At 36.6% G+C, this 22,783-nt stretch overlaps 1 protein-coding gene across 1 annotated transcript in view; it reads left to right on the forward strand.

Annotated features, from left to right (window-relative positions):
* The window catches only part of MIB1 (mindbomb E3 ubiquitin protein ligase 1), a 125,150-nt gene that overhangs the window by 86,933 nt on the left and 15,434 nt on the right, over positions 1 to 22,783 (forward strand). The window contains exons 13-17 of the mRNA XM_003356369.4: positions 8,609 to 8,741; positions 11,457 to 11,543; positions 13,444 to 13,605; positions 16,092 to 16,273; positions 19,223 to 19,415. Of these exons, the coding sequence (XP_003356417.1) occupies positions 8,609 to 8,741; positions 11,457 to 11,543; positions 13,444 to 13,605; positions 16,092 to 16,273; positions 19,223 to 19,415 (757 nt within the window). The remainder of the gene's footprint in view (positions 1 to 8,608; positions 8,742 to 11,456; positions 11,544 to 13,443; positions 13,606 to 16,091; positions 16,274 to 19,222; positions 19,416 to 22,783) is intronic.

Here is a 22,783-nt window from a genome sequence, read left to right on the forward strand (position 1 = left end):
TTTTCACTGAGCTTGCGCTGAGACTTGGGAAAGCCTGATGCGGCTGTCACTATACTTAGAAGCACTGCAGAGAAAAAAGAAAAGAGGAAAAAATACTGCCCTGGCTAGTAGCAGGACAGTCTTAGGACAGATAGGGAACACGTAAAATGCCTCTGCCAAATATATTTCATGATGTGATTTTTTTTCTTTGGTAAAAAATCTGGATATTGATATTTTACATAGCTAAAAGCCTGAGGGAATTTTGTAGTGTTACATTTACAGCTGGTTATTGGTATACATTCTTTTGAAATTTAATGAATAACATTTGATGAAAAATTTGTAAAAATGGTAAGTAGAACCTGTATATTGAAGGTGGAGAGAGAGCACTAAAGTAGAAAAAAGTGTGTAAATGAAATCTTGGAAATGCTACTTAAAACTTCTAATTCTTTGTCAATTTTAGTAAATTTTTTTTGTAGTGCTTAGGTGAAAAATAGGGTCTAGAATGCTTTTAAGTAATTGTATACTTTTATATTGAAACTATGTATACTTACATAATTAAAATCATTTTATTGTTAATTAAATTCTGTTTTATTTTCAAATGTGAAGTAGTTTTTTTTCTCTTTTACATTGCCTTGTGTAATTTTCTGATATAGCATTTAGGCATGATCATTTCACATTATGTTGCAAAGGAAAAATGCTTTTGCTTTAAAATTTAATTGTATATTCACCATAAATTTTAATATTGAAATTTATATTTTAACCAAGCAGAAGAAAATAACATCAAATCCAACAAACCTATAGAGATACAATTTAAGATCTTAACAAATCTAAGAATGCCCAAGAAAAACCAGCTATACCTTTGTTCTTGTTCAAATATAGTCTCTTCAGTACTGATTCAGTTAAGAATGAAGAAAAACCATTATCGCTTTTCTCAGCTCATTCTCCTACACAGGAAGATTGTCCTTGACAGCCTTTTTGTCTTTGGCATTTAATAACATAGCAGTTTAATTACTTTGGATGGCTGTTTTAAAACAGTGACATAAAGAGTGCTTCTCTAGGTACTTGACAGTTTTAAACCACCAACTTTCCTAGATATTGAAATAATTTTAGACATACTGTGAGAAGATGACACATGTCTCAGAGTATGAGGTGGGTTAATTTTTCAGCTTTCTAAATTACTCCATATTTGCTGACCATTTTGTAGCAGTGAAACTGTCCCCCAAGCCCTGCACATAAACACTCACATAATGTATGAAGGGCTGGGCACTCTTCCTGACCCTTTTAAATTTTCATAACTGACCTAGGAAATAAGATTTGTGGTTCTTCTCACATTTTATAGATGAGGAAACCGAGGCATAGAAGATAAGTAACTTGCTCATGTCACCAGCCATTCAGTTCGCTGGTGCCAGAAGGTAAACCCAGGTAGTTTGGCCTCAGACTGAAATCATCACCACCGTGCCTGCTGCTGCTCTGGTTTATAAAAATGAAATCAGTTAGGGAATGGATCCTTGGGGACTGGAACATGCACCAAAAATGTAGCATGTTACTAAATTCTTGTCTCAGTATGCTCAGAAAGATGGTTGTTCGTTTGATTATTTTTTTCTTCATTCCATTCAACAAAACTTTGAACACCTTATAATAGCTGCATAAGGCAGGTATAAAGATAAGTAAAATGGGTGTCCCTGGCTTACATCATAGAAGGGAAATGGGGCTTGTTGGTTATTTAAGAGATTATTTTATTTTTATTTTTTCATTTTTAAAACATGTATTTATTTTTAATTGTTATTTCCCCAATACAATTTTTTTTTCTAGAGATAATTTTAGTTGTCTTGTTTTAAGAACGATTGAGGACTCACCTGTACAACTCTCTACAGCCTGTATTGTCACTGCATGTCACTCTCATTTTGAGCTAAGTTCTACTACATTACCAGATTCCTAGTTAATGGATTTAAATTAAATTAATGAACCTTTTAATTATGATTTCTGTCAAAAAAAAGTTTGTGGGAAAAAACTAAAGCACACACACACAAGAGTTAAACATTTAAGTCCTGTCTGTTTATCACTGTAAATAGATGAAAGAAATTAAAAACATCCATATTCATTGCCAAAGTGATTTTCACAGATAGCAGTTTGGTATATTACCCTCCTACACTTCTTATTTCTTTCCATTAGTTAGCAGTGTGTATTGAATAAAAATGTGTTGAGACTGTTACATACTAAACTGCTTTTAGGTACCCTAAAGAACTGCTTGGGATTGATCAGTTTTCTTAATAAGTTCCTTTATGGATTCTGGACATGCTTTATTTGAGGGATTGTTCATTGACTCAGCAAGCATTTATTGCACACCAAAAATGTGCTATAGTGCCAGTCTAATGTCTTTTTGCATCAAATAATGCTAATATATAAGGTCTCCTCAGTGTAGCTACTATGTTTTGTTTGGAAAAATGTTGCCTATTTGAAGAAAGATTGCAAAGCATGGCAGGGCCTAAAAATGGACCCAGTGCCATTTGATTGTTACATACCAATGCAAACAGCTGCTTGTCCCCTCTGCTTCTTAGAACTCATTTGTTCATCATTCAGCAAACGTTTGAGTATTACCATGTGCCAGGGATTATGCTAGGCACCACTCTTAGTTGTTCTGGAACTTAATGCTTCTTTGGCACTATTCACAAATGCCTGCTTAACTGGTAGTAAGATCTTATCCTTAAACCATCCATGTCCTTAACCTTTTGGAAAACAACCAGATTGAGAAATGAAGAAGAGTGTTTGGATGTTAGGGGGACTATCTCCAAATCTCATACTCTGTTCTGCAAGTGAGAGTCTGTTGGCTTAATAAAATTATTGATTTATTGAGTTGGTTCTGCACTTATCTCAGCAACTCTATGGGCCTGAGTGCTTGTAGCATGACTGCAGTATCCTCTTAATTAACTAGGGTGCTATAGGGCACAACCGACCTTCATAGTTATATTGTGGGTTCCTCAGATTGACTTCCCCATGGGAAGAAGGGAGATAGGCCACTCACAGCTGCTCTGGATGTGAGGGTGAGGGGACCAGGGACTGTCTTTTTTTTTCTTAGCTCACCTTGCAGACTGGCCCAAAGATTGGCACTTTTCTGAATTTGTGAATACTATGAAATGATTAGATTTGTGTGGAGGTGGTATAGAGGATAGAATTGGAAGGGGGCTGTTATAAATGTTCAGAGAAAAGGTAATAAAAGCATATCTAGAATATTGGGACCCATGGGAAAGAATAGTTTTAGTTTTAAAAGGGAAAATCAAACAGAACAAATTGAATGTAGGAATAAGAAGGGAGTAAAGGATCGAGAATGATTCCCAGGCTTCTGACTTCAATGGCTAGTTAAATGGTAATAATAATAACCAAAATCAAGAATACAGGAGGAGGAGCTCCTGCCATGGCACAGTGGGTTAAGAATTCAACTGCAGTGGCTCGGGTTGCTGTGGAGGTGCATGTTTGATCCCTGGCACAGCACAGTGGGTTAAGAGGGTCCAGCGTTGCTGCAGCTCTGGCTCAGATTCAGTCCTTGCCAGAAACTTCTACACGCTGCAGGTGTGGCAATAAAATTTTTTAAAAATTGAAAAAAAAAAATACAGGAGGAATTCTTGGGAAGGGGAAAAGTGAAATTTGTGTGTAGATTATAGGTCTGTAATGTTAGAGTTATAACAACACTATTTTATTGAGTTTTAGAATCTGTACTAAAAGATTTCACCTACATTATCTCATTTAATTTTTTTATTATTAGAGTCCATGTATTAGTGCTCTCGTATGGTATTTGTCTTTCTCTGTCTGACTTACTGTACTTGGTATGAAAATTTCTAGGTCCATCCAAGTTGCTACAAATGCCATTATTTCATTTTTTTTTTTTTTTTTGGTCTTTTTGTCTTTGTTGTTGTTGTTGTTGCTATTTCTTGGGCCGCACCCACGGCATATGGAGGTTCCCAGGCTAGGGGTCAAATCGGAGCTGTAGCCACCGGCCTACGCCAGAGCCACAGCAACTCAGGATCCGAGCTGCGTCTGCAACCTACACCACAGCTCACGGCAACGCCGGATCGTTAACCCACTGAGCAAGGGCAGGGACCGAACCCGCAACCTCATGGTTCCTAGTCGGATTCGTTAACCACTGCGCCACAACAGGAACTCCTATTTCATTCTTTTTTATGGCTGAGTAATATTCCATTATATACACATGCGCGCGCACACACACACACACACACACACACACACACACACACACACACACTACATGTTTACCCAGTCCTCCAGGTTTGTTTTTGTTTTTGTTTTTGTTTTCTTTTTATGGCTGCATCTGCAGCATATGGAAATGCCTGGGTCAGGGGTTGAATCAGAGCCACAGATGCAACCTTACTTTATTTCTTATAGCAATCTTACATTTTGCAGAGATTTCTATGGAAATTTTGGTATTAGAGATGAATCATGACCATTTGTTGCATGTAGAGATATGAGATAGAAATATGATGATGAGAGTGTGTAGTGGGGACTTCACAGGGCTTTTTAGATCCATAGAGATGACCAACACTAATTAACATTAATAAAGAATGCCAAATTACTGTTTACAGGAAGAAATATTCCTAAATGGGTTATGGTACTTACACCAGCTGATCAGTGGATTTCTTTTTCCCTGGGGGCAGGGGTGGGGGTATGGGGAAGAAATCTATGAAAAGCCAAGTTAAAAAATGGAAACAAATTGGTGAGCAAGACAGCTGGTTGGATGATCTTAACAGACAGTGTCATCAAACTGTGATGACTTTGCATATGATGGTGTACTGAAAACTGATAGCATTCTCCTGATTCTCCTGGAGGGTAAATTAGAATACTGGGGTTGTTTGTCATGGAACTTTTTTTATGGATAATGCTGGTGATACACTGACAAACTTTTTCTCATTTTCTCCAGTTTTTGTACAAACCGTTTCTTCACTCTCTTTTTAACCAATTATTATTTTCCAGAAAAAGACATAATTTTCATCTTTTTTATTATAATTCCATCCTGGTGATTTTTCATTCATTCATTCACTTATCCCAATTAGACTTCTGGATCTTCTCTTCTACAGATCTTTTTTTCTTTAGCTACACATTTGTTTTATTTACTTAATTGACTCTTGTTTGGTGTATTCACCTCATTTGCCAATGTGACATTGTTTCTATGGAAAATCAGAAATTACCATTTCTTTTTAAAATACATTGTGTTTGGACTTCCTGATGTGGTGCAGCGAGTTAAGAATCTGACTGCAGTGGCTTGGATAGCTGTCGAGGTGCAGGTTCAATCCCTGGCCTGGTACGGTGGGTTAAAGGATCTGGTGTTGCTGCAACTGCAGCTTGGATTCAGTTCCTGGTGCAGAAACTTCCATATGCTGTGGGTGCAGCCGTAAAAAACAAAAACAAAAAACATTGCATTTATTGTAATAATATTAATGAGTTTAAATTAAAGGGTTTGGTTTAATCCCAAATTTCTTTTATTTTTAAGTATATTTCTCTTTTTTTTTTTTTTTTTGTCTTTTTAGGGTTGCACCCACAGCATGTGGAGGTTCCCAGGCCAGGGGTCTAATCAAAGCTGTAGCCACTGGCCTACACCACAACCACAGCAATGCCATATCGAGCCGCATCTGCGACCTACACCACAGCTCACGGCAACACCGGATCCTTAACCCACTGAGCAAGGCCAGGGATTAAACCTGCAACCTCATGGTTCCTAGTCAGATTCGCTTCTGCTGCGCCACAACGGGAACTCCTTAAGTATATTTCTTAATGTTTCAGGATTGTGAGGAAAAAAGATATTTTAATATGGGTATTCTGCGGTATAATTTATAACATTTATATATGTGGGACTAATTTATAGAAGTTTATTCTGAAATAAAAACTTGCTTCCTGAAAATTTGAATTTTGCATTTTAATGTTAGGATATGATATATTTTGTAGAATGTGATCTGAAAGGGACTAGGGTTTTTGTTTTTTTTGTTTTTGTTTGTCACTCTCAACAGTAGCCTGGTATGGCCTTTCTCTTGTTCTGATAGTTCAGTTATACATATTATGCTAAGAGAGGAAAAAGCAAAAAGGCACAAAGCAGTGAGAGTGCAGAGAGGCCATAGGCTTTCAAGAATGCATACATATCTGTTTGTTTTTAAATGCCTTGGTAACTTTCTGAGCCACTGGCAATTCTTTCTGAGAGTCCTCAGCTTTCCTTACCTTGTTCATTTGTGAAATGCAAGAACATGTAAGTGAAAACTATTAACGCCCTCTCTTATCACCATTTCTCTCAACACATTTATATAACCATTTTTCTTTATATCAATAACATGTTTACCTTATTTAATGATTACATTTGTCTTTAATAAAAGTTTTTTTCACATGATTTTAAATGATTGCATCTTTAAAACTCTCCAAAAGAATCATAAAACTGTTTCTCACATGGTCAGGTGTGTAAAGTAATAGATAATGTGTAGCATTAGCATCACGATTATGTCAAATCCAAACACTCCATAGTATATAGTTGTACTAGTACTTTTCCCCCATTAAGAATTTGAGCCACGGTGGTTAATGAATCCAACTAGGAACCATGAGGTTTCAGGTTTGATCCCGGGCCTTGCCTGGTGGGTTAAGGATCCGGTGTTGCCGTGAGCTGTGGTGTAGGTTGCAGACGCAGCTCGGATCCTGCGTTGCTGTGGCTGTGGTGTAGGCTGGCGACTACAGGTCGGATTTGACTCTTAGCCTGGGAACCTCCATATTTCATGGGTGCGGCCCTAGAAAAGACAGAAAAAAAAAAAAAGCCTCTGAATGAGGAGGTTTTGAACCCTTATAATTATCAAAAATGAACTAAAACAGGAATCTTTAGCTTTATATGAGGTCAATGAATGGGACTTAAGGGTTTGGGGCTCCCTCCAAATTGTATGTAAAGATTCTTATTTTCAGAGTTCCCACTGTGGCTCAGCAGTAACAAACCCGATTAGGATCCATGAGGACACGGGTTCATTCCCTGGCCTTGCTCAGTGGGTTAAGGATCTGGTGGTGTTGTGCACTGTGGTGTAGGTCACATATGTGGTTCAGATCTGGTGTATCTTGCTGTTGCTGTAGTGGAGGCCAGCAGCTACAGCTCCGATTCAACCCTAGCCTGGGAACTATATGGGGCGGGTATGGCCCTAAAAAGAAGACAAGAAAAAAAGTATTCTTATATGCATTTCCATAGGTTTCCGAGAAATCTATCACCCATGAACAGTGATTGTAAACTTCAGTAACAACCACTGAAGGGTGTTTTTAAGTTTTGATTCTCAGTATCCCTTGGGTCATAAACCTGTTTAAAAATCTGATAAAAGCTATAAACTTCCAAATTTGAGTACAATTTTAGAGGTTCTTGGATCCTCCAAAGCCTGTTCTCAGGTGTCTTGGACTGCCTACATGGGATTCATAGACCACTGCCATTAAGGAACCATGTTCTGGGTCACGTTAGGCCTTAGTCTCATTATTTTAGAGACATACAGTATTATTTACACATATTCTTACTCTGCAACTTCAGATTGTTTCTCTATATGTTTATAATTCTCTATTTCAAATTTTCACTCATATTTATTCCCTTAGGGAAAAACTACTCCAGTATGTATCTTACTATTATTTCCTGCCCTTTTTATACTGGCACAGTTTTAAAAGCTGTTTTTTTTCAGTGTTTACTGCCTTTTTTAGGTGTAGGGGAAGATTCAGTATCTAATCAATGTTGTCTGTGCCAAATCCAATACTCTTTACTTTGGTATCTTAGATCTCAGTCTTTTTTTTTTTTTTTTTTTTTTTTAAACCAACAATTAGTGCATAGTTATATTAAGGGAGCATTTTTCCAAATTATGAGTTTTCCACATACCACGTTTATGTTAAAAGTTACTGACTTAAGGTAAGAAAAATTGCTTCTGATTTTATGTTCCTTTTTGAGGGGTAGGCTAGCTTTTTCTTTATGAAGCATCATTTCTTGATAATTAGTTCCCCTTATCTTTGATGGTTTACTCTTGGGTGCTCATTAGGATAACATTGTCTTTTTTGCTTTGGAAATACTTTGTTACCATACCTTAAATTTTAAATATTAGATTATGGTGACCATTTTGTGTGCTTTGTTATCAATTGGATTTAGCATTGCTAAATAACATGTATTACATTTTAAAATGCAGAGTTCATGCCAGCTAAATAAATTTGTCTTAATTATCACTATTTTTCCCACTTAGTTGTTGTTACCTGGTCGTGCTTTATCAACTCTTTCATTAATACATACAATTCCTTTTGAACCTAAGAGATTCCACAAAGCCAATTTTGTGTCCTGATTGGAATATATTTCTTTCATCTTTGGTTCTTTTTCCTCTCATGGTGTTTCCCCTTTGTAGCACTTCCATTCTGTTTTTATTCTATTCTCCAAATAGCAGTAATTTGTTTACCTCTTAAAATTATCAAAAAGCTATGCATTTAAGATTTAGAAATTTTGAATTTCTGTGTGTTTTTAGCGCATACTTTTCTTTAAAGAGGGATATTCATTTCATTATAAAAGTTACTTTTGAATTATTTTCTGAATAAAATAATAAAATATTTAATTAAATATCAAATTATATGTAAATTTGACTTTCAGTGCAATGCGTGTTTTACTATCTAAATTACCAAGACCATGGATTGTGGATGAGAAGAAAGATGATGGTTATACTGCTTTGCATCTGGCTGCCCTTAATAATCATGTAGAAGTGGCTGAACTGTTGGTACATCAGGTAGGAAAAGCAGTTCAGTATTTTTAACAATTTGGGGTTATTGCTATTCGTTTATTTATTCCTTCATCAACTACTTATTAATAGGTTACAGTAAAATCACATGATGATGTAAATTCACATATGATATGAATTTAGTCTGAAATGGAGGGAGGTAGAGAGTGTGTGTGTGTGTGTGTGTGTGTGTGTGTGTGTGTGTGTATTGGGGGAAGAGGGGTGAGCTCTGGATCCTTGTCTCCAGTATTTCCTCTGCGCAGTCTTCCTGGATTGGTCCAGTGAAATGGACATCAAGTAAAAGGGATTTTCCAGAATTGCTGCCACTGTTGTGGAAGAATCAGCCATAGGACCAAGCTGGTGTGGCCACTCGCCACAGGTAACACCAGGCTGCAGCCAGGATCTGGGATTCAGTTCATGACTACTGTTGGACCCCCGAAATATGTGGTTGGAGAGCAGCACAGGCCCATGTTAGTCATTTCATTCATCTCAGGAAGAAGATGCCTCTACATTTTTCTGAGATTGGATTTGAGGAGGAACCTATTTATTGTAGTTTTTTAATGTTTTGGTATACAGCAAAATTTTTAAATGCTTCAGTCAAGCAGATGCCATAGAGAAGCACTGAAGTTACCAAAGAATTATTTGTGATCCCTGACTTCAAGGAACTTACAGTCTAGTTAAGAAGATGAGACAGCAGAAAAATTTAGTAGTTAGTACATTATGTGTAATTAGGTCTTAGGTCATAAGATAGACGCTGCAAAAACTATAAAGTTTAGATAAAGGAATAATTCACAAGTTTAGCTACCTTTCCTCTGCCATCATCAGCCTTTATTAATTCTCCTAGAAATGTTATTGTAAATTCCTTTTCATCCAGAATCCAATTGACTGACCTTAAGCCAAACCACATTGTCTTGGTTATTGTTGCTTTATAGTTAAGTTTTGAAGTCAGAGTAAGTCCTCTCTAACTCTGTTCTTCTTCCTCTGAACTACTTTAATATTCTAGATCTTTTGAATTTCCAAATACATTTTAGAATCAGATTATTAGTTTCTGTTAAAAATCTTTAGGGGAGTTTGCTCTTGTACATAATTAGATTTATCTTTAATTTCTTGACTCTTATAAATTGTCATTTTAAAATTTCAGTTTCTTGTCATGTACTGCTAATATATAGCATTGCAATTTTTGTATATTTCCCATGTATCCTGTGACCTTCCTTAAAGTACCATTGGTCATTAGGAAAACAGAAATTGCAATGACAGTGAGATGCTACTAATCACCAACTACAACAACTAAAATTAAAAATACCAGGAAAACCAAGTTTTGATTAGGATGTGGAGCAATTAGAATTCAAAAATATTGCTGGTGTGTTTCAAGGTAGCCATGTTAAAAAGCAATTTGGCACTTTTCCTACAAAGTTAAACATATATTCAGCCCAGTAATCCCACTTTTAGGTATGTATCCAAGAGAACTGAGGGCACATTTTTACACAAATGTACTTACTAAATATTTGTAGCAACTTTATTTATAATAGCCCTAAACTGGAAGCATATCAGTTGTTCATCAACTAGTGCCCAAATAAACAAATTATGGTACATCCATACAATGAATACTACTTTGGAAAATCCAAATGATGAAAAAGTTCAGGAAACTTAAAAAGGAGATTCCCTCACTCTCTGGATTTATATTGAGAACAGACATGATAAGAAAACACATAATGATTACACTCAAAGGAATATAAATAATAAAAAATAAACCAGAAACTCCTATTTTCCAGAACATGTCATAGCATCACAGGAGTTTCAGCTCTGTCTGATGCTCCAAGCAAGTGCACAGGTGGAAATATCAGAATTGTGACCAAAGGGCATGAATGCTTCTAAGACATAAAGTTTATTTTTTTTGAATCTGTAGCGCTTTATTGTATTTAGTTGTTTTTTTTTTAATTTTAGGCGTTGTGTTAGATATTTTAACATCCTTTTTTTTTTAAGCCTCACATTGAACCTGTGAAATAGATTGTGCTGTTACCATTTTAGAGCTGAGGAAATAGGCATGAAATGATAAGGTACTTGCTTAAGTTCACAAAGCTCAGAGCTGACAACCCTTGAACCTAGGTCCACTGACACTAAGTTTAGCACTTTTGCTTCCTCAGTCCCTTTTCTCTGTCCTTGGCTTTGTCTGTTGTCATGTAGTTCTTTGGCTTTCCCAGGACCTGGTGGGACTTTGATCTTTTCCTTCAGTGAGTACTTGTATGTACCGATTAAGCATTGACTTTTTACCTTCCAGCAAAGTTCCTTTTCACTGAATGAGAGAGAGCTTAATTATGCAGCAAGAGGAAGTGACCTTATTAGGTCATTAAAAGAAATCTAAATCCAGTATGATGACTCATTGATAATTTCAGTAAACAGTTAAAATGAGCCAGTTATCTCCATTGCTCTATAATGGAGACTGAAAGGGAGCTGTGTTTGACTCTGTACTTTGTCCTTTAACTATTCGTAGATGGAATTATCATAATAAAAACATTTTAAAGTTGCTGTTCTACTTCAGAAAGTTTGCTGTAGCACCCACTTCTTCCTTTGTTACGGTATCTGCTACCACGTGAGAACAGTGTCCCAGCAGCTAGGGCGCCATGGTCAGCAGTGTCCAGTGTTGTTATCAATTCCTCACAAAGCTGCAGTTTTATGTGCTTCTCTCCTGTCACCTTTAACCATGGAAGCTCTGTTCTTCTTCAGGGTAACGCAAACCTGGATATCCAGAATGTGAACCAGCAGACTGCCCTACACCTTGCTGTTGAGCGGCAGCACACCCAGATTGTGAGGGTAATGTGTCTGCTAAAGTGAATCTTAGCTTGTTAAGTGCAATATTGTTAGATTTCTCAAAAGGCGTGGTTAGATGTAAAAACTGTGATGATTTTCCGCTAACATTTTACATCAGTTGGGTAGAGAGTTTTAATTTGTACTAGAGAAAATCTTAAAACTCTGATAATCCAATTTTTTTAAATTTTGTGACCAGATTTATAAATTCCCAAAATACTTAAATTTCAAGAACATATAAATTTGTTTTTTTATAAAGTACACTCACTTTTAATTTTTTTTTTTTTTTTTTTTTTTTTGCTATTTCTTGGGCCGCTGCTGCGGCATATGGAGGTTTCCAGGCTAGGGGTCGAATCGGAACTGTAGCCACCAGCCTACGCCACAGCCACAGCAATTCGGGATCCAAGCCGCATCTGCGATCTATACCACAGCTCACGGCAACTCTGGATCGTTAACCCACTGAGCAAGGCCAGGGACCAAACCTGCAACCTCATGGTTCCTAGTCGGATTCGTTAACCACTGCGCCATGACGGGAACTCCCCTTTTTTTTTCTTTTTTTTCTACTTTTAATTTTTATAATCGAGAGTAAACCAGGATTAAAGGTTTTGAAAGATTTAACTGTTTAAAACTTGTTTGTGAAAGCAGTGATTCCTTTTTTTTTTGGCTGTGGCTTGCAGTGGCTTGATGTGGGATCTCAGTTCCCAGACCAGGGACTGAACCAGGGCCACAATGGTGAAAGCACTGAGTCCTAACCACCAGACCACCAAGGAATGCTGATTTCTTAAAGTTTGGAGGCTGAAACAGCAGCAGCAGTAGTACTGGGACTTTGGTAGAAAAGTAAATTCTTGGCCCCATCTCAGACCAAAATCAGAACCTTCAAGGGTGGGAATTAGGAATCTATGGATTAACAGGCTCTCCAGGTAATCCTGATGCATGTTCAAATTTGAGAAATTGTCCTAGAGCGACATAATGTGTAATCTTTTCGAAAAAAAATAAAACAAAACGATAATTTGACAAGACAGGTAAGACCATATGCTCGAGATTAATTTCTGTGTGTGGTGTTTTTCTAAAACCTCTAATAGCTGACAGAACACTGTAAACCAGCTATGATGGAAGAAATAAAAATCATTAAAAAAATAAATAAATAAAACCTTTGATAGCATTTGTAGAAAGGATTAGGGAGCTTATTAAAGCACCATAAGCAAAGATTTATATTTACTACTTAAAATATTGATTGAAATATATCAGTTATGCATTTTCTGTAAGAGCTTGTAGTTTAGCAAACACTTCACATTTACTACTATATAAAATTCCTCTTGAGAGTTCTCTGGTGGCCTAGTGCTTAAAGATGTGGCGGGTTTGATCTCTGGTCTGGAAACTTCCACATGCTGCAGGCGCAGCCAAAAAATCAATTAATTAATAAAATTTCTCTTGCCAAAAATTCTTTATTTCTCTGATATTTGGACTTATAACCACACATTTGGAGAAAATTGACCAAAGAGAATTGAATAAATAACTTGTTTATTTATTTAAATAATAGAATTTTGAACATTATGATTTGATCCTATTGGAAATACTTAAAATATCCCAACTCACATACCTGAAATTAGAAGGAGGAAAAAAAAGTCCTAAATTTCCCTTAGTTATCTTGATCTTAGAAAAGACGAATTAACAAACATTGGTTCTCATTTCTTTCTGCTTTCTCTAATTTGATATATTTGGATAATCAGGCACATTGTAACTTGCAAGGAATCACAGGGGGGTGTAAGTAACAAGCAGAAACATAAAAAAAATTAAGCTTTCATGGCAGCCCTATCAGGTAGGTCAAGGGCTGTCACACTGTTGCTTTAGATGTAATTTATCGTGGGTGGGATACTTAGCAAAGTGAGATGTTTTTCTCTTTTAGCTTTTGGTCCGTGCAGGTGCCAAATTAGATATTCAGGATAAGGATGGGGATACACCTTTGCATGAAGCCCTGAGGCATCACACTTTGTCTCAGCTGCGTCAGCTTCAGGACATGCAGGATGTGGGGAAGGTTGATGCTGCCTGGGAGCCGTCCAAGAACACAGTGAGTCAAGATAATCTTTTACCTCAGTACTGGTGGGGCATCTTTCAATGCAAGATCTTATATTTATGGCTAATTTAACCTGCAACTGATAAAATATTTTATCAGCTATTTGTGGAAAATAGTCAATACTAACTATATTGTTTCAGATTTTTACTAAAAGGTTTTTGGTTCTCCTTTTGTAACATTAGCCATTCAAACAGGAGTGTTGTGGTGTCTTGTGGTTTAATTTGTATTTCCTTATGACTGCTGGTGTTGAACATCTTTGCATTTCCTAGTTCATCACTCGCAATATTTGATGAAGTGTCTGTCCGAATCTTTTGTTCATTATTTTGTTGAGCTGTTTCTTACTCTTGAGTTTTGAGGGTTCTTATTATAAACTGAGTATAAGTTCTTTTTTTTTTTTTTTTTGCCATTTCTTGTGCCGCTCCCGCGGCATGTGGGGGTTCCCAGGCTAGAGGTCGAATCAGAGCTGTAGCCTCCAGCCTATGACAGAGCCACAGCAACGCGGGATCCGAGCTGCGTCTGCAACCTACACCACAGCTCACAGCAACGCTGGATCTTTAACCCACTGAGCAAGGCCAGGGACCGAACCCGCAACCTCATGGATCCTAGTCAGATTCGTTAACCACTGCGCCACGCCGGGAACTCCAATAAACTGAGTATAAGTTCTTTAGCAGATATGTGATATGCACATACTTTCTCCTGGCCTGTAGCTTATCTTTTCATTCTTTTAACAGTGTTTTTGGAAGAGCAGAGGTTCTTAAATTTAATGAAGTTTGAGTTACCAATGTTTTCCTTTTTATTTGTTTGTTTGCTTATTTATTTATTAGTTGATTTAAAATGTTGTGCCAGGAGTTCCTGTTGTGGCACAGCGGAAACGAATCTGACTAGGAACCATGAGGTTGCGGGTTTAATTCCTGGCCTCGATCAGTGGGTTAAGGATCTGGCGTTGCTGTGAGCTGTGGTGTAGGTCGCAGATGCGGCTTGGATCCCGAGTTGCTGTGGCTATGGCGTAGGCAGGTGGCAACAGCTCTGTTTAGATCCCTAGCCTGGGAACCTCCATATGCCGAGGGTATGGCCCTAAAAGGACAAAAAGACCAAAAAAAAAAAAATGTTGTGCCAGTGTCTTATGTACAACAGTGACTCAGTCATACATGTACGTTCTTTTTTATATTATTTTCCATTATTGTCTATCCTAGAATATCAGTTTTTTTCTTTCATTGTTTGTGTCCCGAAAAATCTTTGCTTAATTGAAGGAAACTAAGGTTTTTCTCCTAAAAATTTATGAAGTTTTAGCTATTACATTTAGGTTTGGGGTTCATTTTGAATTAATTTATATATATATTAATTTATATATATATATAGTACGAGGTATGAATCAAACTTTTTTTTTGCGGGGGGGGGTGGTTTGCTTGTGGATATCCTATTGTTCTAGCCCCATTTGTTGAAAAGAATGTGTTTTTCTGTTGAATTGCCTGTTGTGTCTTTATCTAAAGTCACAGATAAATTATCTTCTGTTTATGTCTTTAGCTATGTGATGCCAACTTGATTACTGTAGCTTCATAATAAATGTCGAAGTCAGTAATATAAGTCCTCCAGCTTTCTTCTTTTATTTGAGTTGTTTGACTGTTCTAAATCCTTCACCTTTCCATATGAATTTTAGAATCATTTTAAAGAAGGCAAAAGGGTTCTAAGACCAAAGTGTTTCAGAATTTCTGCCTTTTTGTATGACCACGGGTAATAACTCTAACTCCTCCATGCCTTGTTTTTCTCATTTTGAAATGAGGGGAAGGGTGTAACTACCTCCATGAGGTTGTAAAGATTAAAGGAGTTAATTCTTGGAAAGTACTTCAAATAGTTGTTGGCCCATTATAACTGATCCATAAATATTAACAATTATTATGACTATTTTCAGATAAGATGTGTGAGTCAGTAGCTAAGATGACAGCAGAACCTGATTTGTCTCCTTCTCCACTTTGCGGCTCAATTCCTAGTTCTTGGTTCTTTTCTCAGCTGTCTTTCCCCTTCTTGTTTTAAGTTGGTTGCTAGCAGCTCCAGAGCCAAATTGACTATTAAAAGGGAGTGCTTTTTCCTCAGTATTTCAATTAGAAGTCCTTTTCTTGAGTTTTATTGGCCTCAGTTGACCTGGTTTGGGTTAACTAATCACATAGATGAGCTGGATGCCTGAGTGGTTTGAGTCACCCTCCGTTCATCTCTCAAGCTGGAGAGTGGGTCAGTCCTCCAACCTTACCTGAGGAGTCAAGGGGTAGGTGAGATGAGGGAGAGGATAGGTAGTAGGACTGCAACTCAGAGCTGTCCACCACATTGCTGCAGTCTGTAAGTTCTTCCCAGACATGTTTTTTACACACACATATATATTCACACATAGATACATACATATATATGCAAACACACACATATTTGGTGATAATAATTGATAACAGATTCCTAAAGGAAAAATAACAACTCTTTTCATTTGATTTCAGTTAATAATGGGACTTGGTACCCAGGGAGCTGAGAAGAAGAGTGCAGCATCTATTGCCTGCTTCTTGGCTGCTAATGGTGCTGACCTTAGCATTCGAAATAAGAAGGGTCAGTCACCACTTGATCTCTGTCCTGATCCAAGTCTCTGCAAAGCACTGGCAAAGTGTCATAAAGAAAAAGTCAGGTTTGTATTGTTTATTATCATAAAGCCTGATATTCTGTACATAAAGTATCATGTGGTTTTTACAATAGAGGACTTGATTTCTTAAAGAGTCTTTGTCTTTGTACTTCCTGTCTTTATGTTTATCCTTTTTTTTTTTTTTTTTTTTGTCTTTTTGCCATTTATTGGGCTGCTCCCGTGGCATATGGAGGTTCCTAGGCTAGGGGTCTAATTGGAGCTGTAGCTGCCAGCCTATGCCAGATCCACAGCAACGCGGGATCCGAGCCACGTCTGCAGCCTACACCACAGCTCACAGCAACGCCGGATCGTTAACCTCCTGAGCAAGGCCAGGGATCGAACCTGCAACCTCATGGTTCCTTGTTGGATTCGTTAACCACCGTGCCACGACAGGAACTCCTATGTTTATCCTTTATATGTTAAAATTTTTCCTAGAGATAGCATGTCTTTAATTTCATGTTGTATTCTCTTCTTTATTAAATATGATGCTTTATGCATAATACGATTGAAGAAACTTTTCTAAACCAATCTGACCTTTTTGTGCTGCAGTATGTTAGAGAATCTATCTATAAGAAAAAGTCTCACCAGTGAAATTTCTGGGGTTAATGTTAAATGTATTTAAAATTTTAATAGACTCTTCCAAATAGAAGCAGTTTACACACTCACCAATAGGGTGTATCTCACACAAATTCTGCAATAATTCTAGTACCCTGCACAGTTTCCTGATAGGCAGTCAGTAATTATTAACAAAAGATTGAAAGAATAAAGAAGTGAATGAACCAATTCCCGATGGAGTTTTTTTCTGAAAGTGATCATTTTACAGATTGTCTTCTTTTCTAAAGGTAAAATGTCAGTGATTTTAATTATTTATGATATCATTGGATTTCTTACTATGAAATATTATAGACATACAAAAAGGTACATCTCATTAGTTTTTTTTTTTTTTTTTTTTTTAGCTATTTCTTGGGCCGCTCCTGCAGCATATGGAGGTTCCCAGGCTAGGGGTCGAATCGGAGCTGTAGCCACCGGCCTACGCCAGAGCCACAGTAACACGGGATCCGAGCCGTGTCTGCAACCTACACCACAGCTCGTGGCAACGCCGAATCGTTAACCCACTGAGCAAGGGCAGGGATCGAACCCGCAACCTCATGGTTCCTAGTCGAAGTCTTTAACCTCTGCGCCACGACGGGAACTCCTCATTAGTTTTTTTATCCAGATGATGCTATACCAGTATTATTGCCCTTTATCCCTGGTTCTTGTCATTAAACCTTTCAGTAGTTGTCCCTGGACCTTTGTGCTTTCTTTCTTCTCTTATAATTTATGTATAGTGATGAAATGACATCTCTTTAGGATTCATACATAGAGCTCTGTTACAGGGAAATTAATATAATGAGATATATCATTTCTCTTTAATTTTTAAATTGTGTTAACATATTGTTGTGTAAATTCCTGGTGTATAGCAAAGTGATTCCATTATAATATATGTATTTTAATATTCTTTTCATTATAAGTTATTATAAGATATTGAATATGGTTCCCTGTGCTATAAGTAGGACTTTGTTGTTTTTTTTATATATAGTAGTTCATAGCTTCTAATCTCAAGTTTTTAATTTATCCCTCTCTCTCTTTCCCCTTTGGTAACCATAAGTTTGTTTTCTATATCTGTGAGTCTGTTTTTGTTTTATAAAGAAGTTCATTTGTATCATATTTTAGATTCCACATTATCAGTAATATCATATGATATTTGTCCTTCTCTGACTTACTTCATTTAGTATGGTAATCTCTAAGTCCATCCATGTTGCTGCAAGTGGCATTATTTCATTCTTTTTATGGCTGAGTAGTATTCCATTATATTTAGAGGCATATACATTTCTTTAAGTGTATCCTTAGGGAGCACAAAATTCTGTTAGAGAAAGACAAAAAGCATCTAAAATATACATAGTGGAGTTCTCCGCTGTGGCGCAATGGGATTGGCAGTGCCTTGGGAGCACTGGGACGCAGGTTTGATTCCTGGCCTAGCACAGTGGCTTAAGGATCTGGCATTGCAACAGCTGCAGCTTGGGCCGCAGATATGGTTCAGATCTGATCACTGGCCCAGGAACTCCATTTGCTGCATGGTGGCTAAAAAAGAAAAGAGAAGAAAATAAATAAATAAATATTATATATATATATATATATATAATATATATATATATATAGACACAGTGATTCCTGCAGTAGTAACTTAACTTGGGGTATAAAGGAAGACCACTTTGTGTGAGCACATGTGTTCATGAGTTTCTGAGGACTGTAGTGGAAAGGGAAAAGAACCCCTTTCTATGGCTGTGGTTGGTCATGTCTATGTCGTGTGTGTGTGTGTGTGTGTGTGTGTGTGTGTGTGTGTGTGTGTATTTATAAATGTGTTCTGTCTTTCTGTAATAGAATTTTATGCTCCTTAAAGACACACTTAAATGTCAAAACAGCAGCTGCAGTGACATATTTTCCAGAGTGCCTGTCAGTTGTGGGGGACTCTGATGATGCTTCATTCTGTCTGTAGTTAGGATAACTAACATGAACTCTAGTTAAGATTTTTGTTTTATTCCTGTGTCCTCTGGCTTCCTCAGCTGATTCTCTATAGATGAAACAACTTCTGAGTGAAACTGTGTTTATGTTAATTTTCTTAAACTAGTGTTTTTCTTTGTTAGAAGAAGATTCAGCCTTTTCCATTGGGTGAGGATTTGTTCATTTGAAATTTGAATAGTTCTAGAAGTATGTAAAATGCAGAGAGGTATATAAACGGAAAAATATGTAGTATATGGTGTTTCATATATAGATATTAAAGCCTAATTTTAATATATCCAAAGCTGTTTTTTTTTACATATACTAATGATACTCTAGATGTTTTTTTTTTTTAAATAATGAATTTGTAATACAAATATTCTGATAGGCTTGATTAGAAATATCTTCTTTTGTTAGTGGTCAGGTGGGTTCTCGAAGTCCATCTATGATTAGTAATGATTCTGAAACCTTAGAAGAGTGTATGGTGTGCTCAGATATGAAGAGAGATACTCTTTTTGGCCCATGTGGACATATTGCTACCTGTTCTTTATGTTCTCCTCGAGTCAAGAAATGCCTCATCTGTAAAGAACAAGTTCAATCCAGGACAAAGGTAACATTTTTTTTTAAATGTAGTATTTTATTTTATGAAGTTCTTTGAGACTACAGCTAATGTTAATTAAGATGCTGTGTGTTTAATTTGTTCTTCTTAAGAATCATCTAAATATAGGAATTTATAATTTAAACATTCATCATGATGCCAATTGAGATATGTAAACTGTAGTACTAGTTAAAAATAAAAGTAACCTCCTATTTCATTTTCATAGTCCCTTATAACCTAAAGATGTATTTAATTCCACTCTGTGTTGTAGCTACTTTTATACTGCACGTTTTTGCATGGACTGTTTTCTATTGTATTCACCTTTGTAAAAGACAAGTTGATTTTTTTCAGTAGAATGTCACACATTCTGGATTTATTTAATTGTTTTATCGTGGCATTCTTTAATTTTCTGTGTCCTCTGTGTTTCTGTAAACTGGAAGTTGGATATAATGGCTTGATTAGGGTCAACTTAGACATTTTTGGCAAGAAAACCTGATAGATGATGCTATTCATTTCATATTGTATCTTCCCATTTGGCACATAAAGTCTGATCATCCTGTGATTCTTGATGGCCAGATTCTGAATCTGTTCTGAGCTTTCTATCTGATCTGATACCTTTTGCTTTTTGAGAAGTTGTATTATTGTCTGGGTTTCTGGTTTCCTTCTTTTTCCATGCAACTTAGTGCTTTCTCGTAAGTGTACTGTCTTAATCATTTTGATTTACTGAAGTACTTGATTTTTTTTAGATTTTTCTAGTATGTGTGTATAAAGTACTATTTAAATTTCTTACAAAAGCTTTCTTTCAAGGTTGAGTGTCTTAAAAAAATGTATTGATTTTCTTTGGTTTCATTTATGAAGTTTATACACTCTTTTCACTCCCTTGTTTTGATTCTTTTCATTTATCTCTTGATATTTCCTAAGCTATTCATTAACCTTCATTAATTAGAAAGGAGCTGGCACTAATTCTCATGAGAACTAGCTGGCAGTGACTTAAAAGGTGAAATCTTGCCAGTGTTTCTTACGTTTTCATAGGATTCCTTCTAAAGCTATTTTTTTTTTTTTGGTCAAAATGAATAATATATCATTGGTAAACTTTTTGACACAGGAAAAAGTTCAAGGAAGTTATTTTTGGACAGGAGATACTGGAGTAATAGTACATGTGTAGTTGTTTAATCTATGTGTAAAGGTGAGATGCATGTACTGACAGTACTTGTATGCCAGGCACTGTGTTGGCATTTTATATGCATTGCATCTATGTCACCTGTGCTTTAATTAATTAATGTGGGTCACTCTTCTTGGTATTTATAATTCGCCTTAGTTACCTGCTTACAGAGTAACAGTTTGAGAAAGAATGTGAAAGAATAAAAATGTAAACCATTCTCTTGTTTTTAGGTTGGTCTGTATGTTCTGCTTTTGTGCCGGAAACTTTTTGTTAGATTAGGCTTTATTTCAGAAACCTTTATTGAGCATTTGTTTTGTAGCCAAGACAGAGATGTATATGATAATTTCTTGCTAAAAATTTGTAATCTCTTGGCAAATTATGACTTAAGTTAAAAGTCATATGGGATATCATAGGTGCTTTAAGAGATGTAAAGTGAGTTTGGAGTCCAGGTTGTGACACGCAGAGTCTCATAGCCCTTATTGGTCATCTAGTTAAGTCTGGTATTTACTTGGAAAAATCAAAGCTCAAAGAAGTACACTGATGGTGGATTGTCAGTGCAGTTCTCTTGATTCTTAAGTCCCTATTCTTTCCTTTGTGTTATGACGCACAGACAAAATGAAGAACTACATCTGCAAGGAGGGTGGACAGAATAGGAAGGTAGAGAGGAAGGAATATGTTGTTCTTCCTCTCTAGACCAGTTCTGAAGCTAAGAATCAGTAAGCCTCTGTTTGTATTTTAAGTTAACAGAATTCTCAAACCTGCAAAAGTATGAAAGCTTACATACCCACCAGACAGATTTCCAGGTTGGTTGCAGAGCCTTTGAACATGAAGAAATAGTGACCCCAAGTGGTTAAAGAGTCATGTACATCCTCACTGAAGATAAATATGAAACTAGTATTTGGAGGGAAGGAGAATAAACAAGTTTGGTTTCTTTAGCAATTAATGAAATTCAATAACATTATGAACTATTGTTAACCATTCTTATCAAATTGGCAAAAATAAACATTAAAAAATGCTAGCCCGGAAAGTGGAAAACGTGGGCACTCTTTTAACACTGCATTTGGCTGATTAAATGCGTTCATGTTTTTTGAGAGACCATCCTGACAACATATAAACCTTTACAGTAACACTCCTGGGAATGTAACCTGAGCAAAAAAAATCCAAAAGGGGAAAGAGTTGTACTTACAAGGATTCCTTCTTTAAAATAGAGGAATGGCTAGGTAAATGATTATTAAATCAGTTTGCGAGATTATTCTTAACTCTATAAACAATTCAGATGCATAGATGGTTGCATTGGAATAATTTTAAAAACCAGCACATCTTTCAAATAGTGAGGAGAAGAGAATTATTATGTATTAGCCACTGATTTTATATTAAGCATGGAACTAAACAAAGCACTTTACACATGATATCTAATTGACTCTTTTTTTTTTTTTTTTCATTGTCGCCTTTTAATGTTTGGCCAGTGTTTTAGCACATACAGTTCTTAAAATATTTATATGAAAAATGCTGTGTACATACAGATGGCTACAGTGGTCAGAGTTTCACCTCCCTGCTGTCATTGCCTTGAGACTTGCCTGTCTGTCTAACTGGTAACATTTGGGTTTTTCATTTCTTCTTTGACCTAGATTGTACCTACTTTTCTGTGTAGCTTACTAGCCAGACAGATAGTTGACTCACAGCTCTTTGAAGGACTAGCCATGGTCCTTCAGCCCTTATAAGAGAGGAAAACCTTTGTTGGGAGCTATGAAAAATTAGTAGTACCTACCTCCAGGCGATGAGTCCCTCATTTCCAGAGTCTTTGTATTTCTGCTCCCCACCCCATGGTTCTGGTGGTGTACTGCTTAGTGTTTAAGGTTTGGGGGTCAGCTTGGTATACTTGAAGGTGACCATTCCCTTTATTGTAGTCTGACTTTGAATAGGTCTAAAGATTGGATGTATAATCCTGCAGTTGGAAAGAACACCGTGGTCTTGCCTCCTGTACGCTGTAGGAGACTGAAATTCATTTCTTTTAACTGTTTTGAATCGATTAGGTCAGAAACTTAACAGATATCAGATTTGTTCTTCACCATTCCTTAGATTTTATTAGTTACCAAGTCTTTGTAAAAATATTTCTCAGAACTCTTTCTACTCCTCCATATTGCTGTGTCGTAGTTCAGATATGCCCTCAGTATCTCATACATAGAGTCGTTCAAGGATGTGCTTGAATAAAGGCCAC

Source organism: Sus scrofa, chromosome 6, assembly GCF_000003025.6.
Source record: "Sus scrofa isolate TJ Tabasco breed Duroc chromosome 6, Sscrofa11.1, whole genome shotgun sequence".
NCBI classification, from domain to species: Eukaryota; Metazoa; Chordata; class Mammalia; order Artiodactyla; family Suidae; genus Sus; species Sus scrofa.